General features: G+C 44.1%; 1 protein-coding gene across 1 annotated transcript in view; it reads right to left on the reverse strand.

Moving 5' to 3' along the window:
• etfbkmt (electron transfer flavoprotein subunit beta lysine methyltransferase) overlaps positions 1-3,725 on the reverse strand; it is a 20,824-nt gene extending 17,099 nt beyond the window's left edge. Inside the window, exon 1 of the mRNA XM_020537245.2 lies at positions 3,320-3,725. Within this exon, the coding sequence (XP_020392834.1) occupies positions 3,320-3,582 (263 nt within the window). The 5' untranslated portion in view covers positions 3,583-3,725. The remainder of the gene's footprint in view (positions 1-3,319) is intronic.
• Positions 3,726-8,860: the final 5,135 nt, after the last annotated feature.

Raw genomic sequence — 8,860 nt, forward strand, 5'->3', positions numbered from 1 at the left:
ATGGTATTAGATGAGGAATCTCAGGACTCTGATTAAATGAGGATAACAGAATAGATATACGTCCATGTTAGGATGGTGTGTATTGGAAAGGATACTCAAGCTGATGGTTTTCCCATGCTCTTACTGATATTGTATGTTGTGACTATAAAGGATGACTAAAGTGTAACTTCTATCAAACGCGGTAAATCAAGTGGCAAAGGCATTAATTCAGGATTATTCAAATTACATACAAATTCCAATAGTTCGGGTCTAATTGTTAAACTTGTTTCATCAGAGTGGGCTCCAACACTGACATTTAAACAAACTCAGTTCTATGGGGAAGGGGAAAGTTGGCCTCCCGACTATAACTTACTGAAGTGGTATTATCAGTCTTGTGGGGAACTTCCCACAAATTTGTTCTGTTATAACTTCTGAGGTGTCCCGCTGCATATCTTTGGAGGTACTTTCAGACTCTAATTATCGAGAGATCGGAAGATCTGAGCCAATGTCGGGAAGGAGCGAGATAATCCTTATATTTATGATGAAGGCAATAGGCAAGTGATGTTACATTTTAATGGCATTTGCAACGTTTCACTAAAGTGACCAGTAGGGGGCCAATCTCTTAAAAGCAAATAAAATGGGAGCACAGATTACATGTAAATTGACTATATGCATTCATCAGGGAGAGCTTGTGTTTAGGATTCAGCATTTATGCACATGTAACCATAATATTTGCCACAATGATGTCTCTCATCGTTTCGCCTTCTGGTTGGCTCTTGGGGACATCAAGGGTGCTTCAAGCAGACTGGACAAACCTACCAAACCATCAGAACAAGACAGATTTCCACATCATCACTTGTACTCAAATTGTGCCATTAAGTGTACAAGTTGCTTCACACTTGGCTTTATAAAACAAAATTTGGCCTGGATTCACTTATAGAGTCATAGAGTCATATAACAGAGAAACAGAGCCTTCGATCCAACCAGTCCATGCCGAACATGATCTCAAACTAAACTAGTCCCACCTACCATGTCCTGGCCCATATCCCTCCAAACTTTTCCTATTCATGTACTTATCCAAATGTCTTTTAAACGTTGTATCTGTACCCGAATCCACCACTTCCTCTGACAGTTCATTTCACACACGAACCACTCTCTGCCCCTCATGTCTTTTTTAAATCTTTGTCCTCTCACCTTAAAAATAAGCTCCCTGTTCTTGAAATCCCCACCTTAGTTCCTAGATTGCGCTGAGTTACGTAAGCTCAGTTGGAGTGAAGTAAAAAGTTGCTCTGTGCTTTAAGAGAGGGTAAAATTGATGGAACTTTGGAGAAAATGTGATTGGCATTAGGAGGTGTTAGAGTCTGGACAAAACCCCTGGAGCTCAAGACACTAGAGAATGTTTGACACAAAATGTGAACGTGGAATTCAAATATAACCTGTCAAGACAAGGGCAGTGAGGCATCACCCTTGTCACGACAGGTTATATTGGAATATCATGAGGCACTGCTCTCGAAAAAAACTGAACAAAGTTATTTATAAGGGCATAGATTGGGCAGATAGGGAGAAACGTTTCCCCTTAGTACAGGGGTCAGTAACCAAGGGGTAGTTTTAAGGAAAGGAACAGGAGTCTTTGAGGAATTTTTTTGACGCAGAGTGTGGTGGGTATCTGGAACTCACTACTGAAAAGGGTGTAGAGTCGGAAACCCTCCAGATGTTTAAGAAGTATTTAGAGGAGCACTTGAAACCTCACAGCGTACAAGGCCACAAGGTTCGAGTCCCATTTCCCCAGAAATGTCTCGACATGTGATTAATTCAGGATATCTGGTCGGCATGGACGAGTTGGACCAAAAGGTCTGTTTCCGTGCTGTACATCTCTATGTCTTGACAGGTTGATTAAAATAACCAACTGCAAGGCTATGAGTCAAGTGCTAGCAAATGGGATTAGAACAGTTAGATGCTTGATGTCTGGCACAGACATGATGGGCCGAAGGACCTCCTTCCGTGCTGCAAAAACTTTACATACTGTGTCATGTCAAATTTGAACTTATGTACTATAATTTTGCAAATTTCAGGAACAAATATAATTCTGGGCAGTGGGTGGATGAAATCCTTTGAGCAGAATCATTTTGTGCAAGACTGTCTATCATGTACTGGCATTCGAAGACCTTTAAATGCCACCTTCAGGACAGCAAAATGGGCAAAATGAATACAGAATCGCTTGCGTCTAAGTTTCAATCCCTCTTGATTTCCAAGATCGATTCCAGGAATGAGAAATTCCACTTTCGAGGACAGATTGAAGAAGTTGGGGCTGTTCTCCTTGAAGAGGAGAAGTCTTTGAGAACATTTGACAGAGGGTTTTCAAAAATCATGAGCAGACAGGCCAGAATAGATTGGAAGTAGTTGTTCCCGCTTGTAAAAGGAAAAGCACGAGAGGGCATAGATTTGAAGTGATATGCAAAGGAAGCAAAGGGAAAAAAAACTTTTTTCATGCAGGGAATAGTTAGGTTATGGAATGTGGTGCCTGGAAAAGTGGAGGATGTAGGCTGAATTAAATCACTGAAGAGGTAATTTGTACGAATATTTGGATAGAAATAGTGTGCAGAAAAGGCCAGGAGATGGGCACTCAGTCACAGAACAGGTTTAGGCACAGTGGGCCGAATGGCCTCCTCCTGCACAGGGTAACAGTTGTGTGGCAATGTGATTCAAGTGGTTAGCACTCTTGCCCCATAGCGCCAGGGACCCGGGTTTGATTCCAGGTTTGGGTGACTATAATTACAACAATTAAAAGGCAATCTAGATGGGGATATGAATAGGAAGTGCTTAGAGGGATATAGGCCAAATGCTGACAAATGGGACCTAGACTAATTTGACATGGCATGGTGGCTCAGCGGTTAGCATGGCTGCCTCAGAGCGCCAGGGACCTGGGCTCAATTCCAGCCTCGGGTGAGTGTCTGTGTGGAATTTGCACATTCTCCCCATGTTTGTGCGGGCTTCCTCCGGGTGCTCCAGTTTCCTCCCACAGTCCAAAGATGTGCAGGTTAAGGTAGATTGGCCATGCTAATTTGCTCATAGTGTCCAGAGATGTGCAGGCTAGGTGTGTCAGCTGTGGGAAATGCAGGGGTTACAGGAGATAAAGTAGGGGGTTAGGTCTGGGTGGGATGCCGTTCGGAGGGGCAGTATGGGCTTGATGGGCCGAATGGCCTGCTTCCAGAGTGTAGGGATTCTAAGAATTCTGTGCTACCCAGGGCGTCCTAATGCGAACTGGTTCTAAGTCCAATCCTGGTTTGGTAAAAAGGGGGTGGGAGGATTTAGAGTCCATGCAAGCGTATAAGGCAGGTACCTGGAGAGTGCCTGGCCCCCCGGCCAGTAGATAGCCCAGTAGGGATCGCTGAAGGGCCACAGATGGGCCGGCTGGCTCCAGAAGCGGCAGCGGGGAGTGAGCAGCCTCAGGCTCACCTCCGGCGTGAGGTGCTCTCTCACTGGCTCCGTGTTGCCGGCGATAAACGCCCTGAGGTCGGGCGCAGCGGGTTCGCTGAGCCGCCGCGGGTGGCGGAGAGAGAGGCGCCAGCACAATGCAGTGCTGGCCAGCCTGCCAAGGAGCATCGGTGGAGAAGTGGGGGCTCCTCTCTCCTAAAGCAGCCCATGTACGCACTCCTTCCCTACGAGAGCACCAGACTTCAGAGCAGCGCTCCTTCCTGCAGCAAACCCTGGGGCGTGCAACTCAAATAAAACAGGATTGCACACAACCTCCGTGTCCAACTGCATTTGCTCTCCCCGCCGCCTCCCAATGCTGCAGACTGTGGTTCTGCCTTCCAGTTTGGTCCTCACTATGAACCCCTTGGTCAGAATTTGACCCCTGCCAACTGAAGTCAGGTTTCTAACCTACTGCAACATGAGGGTCAGCCATAAAGATTTATAAAGAAAGGACTCTTTCTGTCCCATTCATTACCAATCTTAACAGGCTGGTCAAAAACACAACTGTGTCACCGGGCTAGTGTCCCTACCCCAATGCTCAAATTACAATAGTCGCAGCATTTTATACAGAACAATACCGTACAAGAAGAGGCCCTTCGGCCCATCATGTCTGTGCCGACCATGATGCTACTTTAAACTTGCCCATCTGCCTGTACATTTTCTGCTCGGATCCGCTGTCAGCGCACAGACTCGTGAGCTCACTGGCACATTCCAAGGTCCAGGACGATGTGCTTGCTGAGGGACACACTAAAGCTTGGGGCAACTGCCCCCAAGGCGCTGTGGGGAAAGACCACCCTCTGAGGTCTTCTTGCTAAAGCTAAATGGAGGTCCTTATTGTTATCAGACCCTCCTGGTGCCTTAAATGCATGTAAATATAATCTGGTTCAAGTCAGAGATGCCTTTGGTTTGGTTGGAGTCAAACTCCAATGTTTCTTTGTTTCCTTGATGTGCTATTGTACAGAACTGAACTGAACTGCATTTGTGACCATGTATGTATATAAACATATCTTTTACGAATAAAGTGAAATGTGAACATGGTATGTATCCCTCTATTCTCTGCCCATTCGTGTGTCCTGTTAAATTTTGCTACAGTATCTGCTTCTACCACCTGCCCTGGCAGGACCTATACATTTTGCAGTGTTAGCTAATGAAAAAGTAAACCTAGGATATCAAGCAATTCTCAGTGCTGGGATCAAAGATGGATGGATGGCGTGCAGCTTTGAAATACATGATCCCGCATTCAGCCTTGTGTGAGATTGTTGAAACTGGACACAGCAGCTCCAGGATAGAGCATCCATTCTTCTGATTGTGATATAGTGATCCCTCCGATGGTTACTGAGCTTATGATGCAATATATCCCCAGTTGATGGGAAGAATAATATTAGGCCCCTCAATCACAGAATTACTTGTTAGACAGTGGCGTGTAATGGGCTTTGCATGTAAATATTGAATTGGCTACATGGATGTTTTTACTGATAGCGAGTAGTAGTTTTAAAAAAACGCAAACAAAAAGTCATGGTGATTTTGGTGCTGGGAAGGTTGCTCAGTTGTGTGTGATAGAGAGAAAAATAAATCAACAGTGGTATAGCGATAGTATCACTAGACTGTGACCTAAAGTCCCAATTGTCTTCTGGGGTTACGGGTTTAAATCCCTTCACAGCAGCTGTTGGAAATTAAATCAATAAACTATAGAATTGAAAGGTAATCATAGTGAGATATTTAAACATCAGCTTTCATTGCTGGCCCTTTAAGGAAGGAAATCTGCTATCCTTACTTGGCCTGACCTACATTTGAATGCAGACCCATAGCACTGCAGTCAAATATTAATCCCCCTCTGAAATGGCCAAGCCGCCTGGTTCTTCTGCCAGAGCTTATGGGATCTAATCCTACTTCAGAAATTCAAACACACATTTGAGCCTGACCCTCCAGTGCAGCATTGGAGGAATGTTGCACTGCAAGAGGTACCATCTTTCAGACAAGCTAGTAGTTAAGCCGAGCGCTGTTCTCACCCCTCTCAAAGAGACGTAAATGGACCCGTGACACTGTTAGATAAGTGGAAGAGCTGTCCTGGCCTGAAATCATCACTGAAACAGATGGCATTGTGTTTGTGGGATTTTGCTGTGCAACTTTGGCAGTCAGACTTTCATACGTGGTCATGTGGTTTCTGGGTAATTCCCCACTGCCAATATTATGTGCACTATTGTTAACCCTTGTACATTCACCACAAAGACTGGGTTCTTGTTGAGACAAATATCTTGAAGTTCATCAACAATACTGTTTTATACTGCTATTAGATTTCAGAGTTGTTTTATGCTTACAGACAGCATAGGGCAAATATACAGTTAGTGCAAGCAGACTACCATTCATTATTACTACTGCCACTGAGATAAGGCAGGTACTTTACACTAGAATGTTTATACTAGCACTAACTCTGTGATACAGTTTAATTGTTTTAAAAAGTGTATTGCCTGCCTGGTCTCGAATCTATGCAAAAGTGCAGCACATAACAGCAGTGACTGCAACAAGCACTGAATTGACACACAGCACCTTAGGAACACCTGAAATCAGGAAAGGCACTATACAAGTGGAAATTTTTCTATCCCCTCACAATCTCACATGAAGAATGGTCGTTTGGTCGAGGCATCAGAAGAGCACCAACTCTAGGACTGGACCTTAGCAAGGATCCAGCCTTCGTGATGATGGCTAGCAAGGAGGAAAATGGAAGGGAGGATAAAAATCATGGGAAAGTATATTTTGATCAGCTGGCTTAATAAGGAACACAGTGAATAGGTGGTCAACAAGTAAGTTGAAACTTGCACCTGCAGATCAACAAACTGCAAATTAAAACAATAACCAGTAAAACTAACAGGCAATGAATATTAAACACAATAAGGTGTAGTTTTGTTTCCTGTTGTTAGTGCTGCACTGTCCTTTTATTAAAACTTGCATTATCTTGTTGCATTTTTAGTGCAACTGCTTTTACAAATTGTCCTACATGCAAATACTTGTTGATTCGATCAGCTTGTTGTACACATAACTGGTGCAAGTAGGTTTCGAAATACAAATGTTTCAGCATGTGGTTATATTTGTTCAGTGTTGATTCTGTTAATGGTTGCAGGACTTTTAATGAGTTTCTTTCTGAGCCCTCACCCTGCTATCAATGTGTACAACGATCCTCAACCTTGGTTCAGGCTATAAGCCAATGTTTCTGGGATCTCTGTGTTCATGAGAGGGTCTCACCTCTCCAGATCTTTGGTCACAAGCTGTTTAGAACAGTGTGTAATGATGTGCTGATTTAAGTTTCTCACATTCTGCTTTCTTAACAACAACCGGTCGTATTTGTAGAGTGCCTTTCACATTCCACAGGCACTTCACTTGAATGCAATAAAACAAAACTTGACTCCGCACTACATAAGGAGAAATTAAGGACGATGACAGAAAGCTTGGGGAAGAAAAGGCTAATTGTCTTAAAGGAGAAATTGTCTTAAAGCAGTGAGGAGACAGAGAGATGTCAGGAGGTGAAAGTGCAGAAAGCATGGTAACCAACTGTGGAGCAATTTGAAACTGGGGACACTCAAGAAGCCAGAATCAGAGGAGTGCAGTGTCTCAGACTGGAGAAGATTAATGAAGTAGAGGGTGCTGAGACTACGGAGGAATTTGAAAGCAAGGAAGAGGATTTTAACATTGAGGCATTACTTAACCACAAGTCTGTAGGTTGATGAGTGGAGAGGTGATGAATCGTGGTACTTGATGTGAGGTAAGGACAAAGGCAGCAGTATTGGATGACTTCAAGTTTATGGAGAGCAGAATGTGAGAGCAACTAGGTCTAATGGGAACAAACACATGGACAAGGGTTTCAGTGGAGCTGAGGTATGAGTAGAGTCAGAAACAGGTAGTCTTAGAGATGGTACAAAAAACCCGAAAGAAGTGCAGTTGCTGGAAATCCAAAACTAAAACAGAAATTGTTGGAAAAGCTCAGCAGGACTGGCAGCATCTGTGGAGGGAAATCAGAGTTAATGTTTCGGGTCGTGTGACCCTTCCTCAGAGCTGACAGTAGCTAGGAAGAGATTGGCTTACATGCAAAAGATAGTGTGAGGGCTGGGGAGGAGATAAGTCCTAGCCCCTGGGATAAGTGCTCCCCCCACACTATCTTCTGCATGAAAACCAACATTTTCCTAAATACCATCAGTTCTGAGGAAAGGTCACTGAACCCGAAATATTAACTCTAATTTCTCTCCACAGATGCTGCCAAACATTCTGAGATTTTTCAGCAATTTTTGTTTTGAACTCTTAGAAATGGTGTTGGTTTGCGAATGGAACCTCATCGCAGGGTGAAATAAGACATCAGGGTTGTCATAAATTTTCTGGTTCAACTTCAGGAAGTTGCCAGAGAGGGGGATGTTGGAATCATAAAAGGCTTGTGGGTCAGAAAGAGGCCACTTGGTCTATCACATCTGGGCTCCACTTAAAAATTGAGTCACTCAGTCTAATCCCACTTGCAAGCATTTATTCCATAGCCCCACAGGTTCCCTGTAACCAATGGTGCGCCACAGGGCTCGGTGCTGGGTCCACTGCTTTTCATCATTTATGTAAATGATTTGGATGTGAACATAGGAGGTATGGTTAGTAAGTTTGCAGATGACACTAAAATTGGAGGTGTAGTGGACAGCGAAGAAGACTACCTCAGAGTACAATGAGACCTCAGTCAGATGGACCAATGGGGTGAGGAGTGGAAGATGGAGTTTAATTTAGATAAATGTGAGGTGCTGCAGTTTGGAAAGGTAAATCAGGGCACGACTTATACACTTATTGTTAAGTTACTGGGAGTGTTGCTGAACAAAGAGACCTTGGAGTGCAGGTTTATAGTTCCTTGAAAGTGGAGTCGCAGGTAGATAGGATAGTGAAGTATGCTTGTCTTTATTGGTCAGTGCATTGAGTGTAGGAGTTGAGAGGACATGTTGTAGCTGTACAGGACGTTGGTTAGGCCAGTTTTGGAGTACTGCGTGCAATTCTGGTCTCCCTGCTATAGAAAGGATGTTGTGAAACTTGAAAGGGTTCAGAAAAGATTTACAAAGGTGTTGTCAGGGTTGGAGGGTTTGATCTTTAGGAAGACGCTGAATAGTCTGGGGCTATTTTCCCTGGAGCGTCGGAGACTGAGGGGTGACCTTATCGTGGTTTACGAAATCATGAGGGGCAAGGATAGGGTAAATAGACAAGGTCTTTTCCCTGGGGGGGGAGTCTAAAACTAGAGGGCATAGGTTTAAGGTGAGAGGTAAAAGATATAAAAGAGACCTAAGGGACAATTTGTTCGCACAGAGGATGGTGCGTGTGTGGAATGAGCTGCCAGAGGAAGCAGTGGAGGCTGGTACAAGTACAATATTTAAAAGGCATCTGGATGGGTATATGA

Source organism: Rhincodon typus, chromosome 18, assembly GCF_021869965.1.
Source record: "Rhincodon typus isolate 14 chromosome 18, sRhiTyp1.1, whole genome shotgun sequence".
NCBI classification, from domain to species: Eukaryota; Metazoa; Chordata; class Chondrichthyes; order Orectolobiformes; family Rhincodontidae; genus Rhincodon; species Rhincodon typus.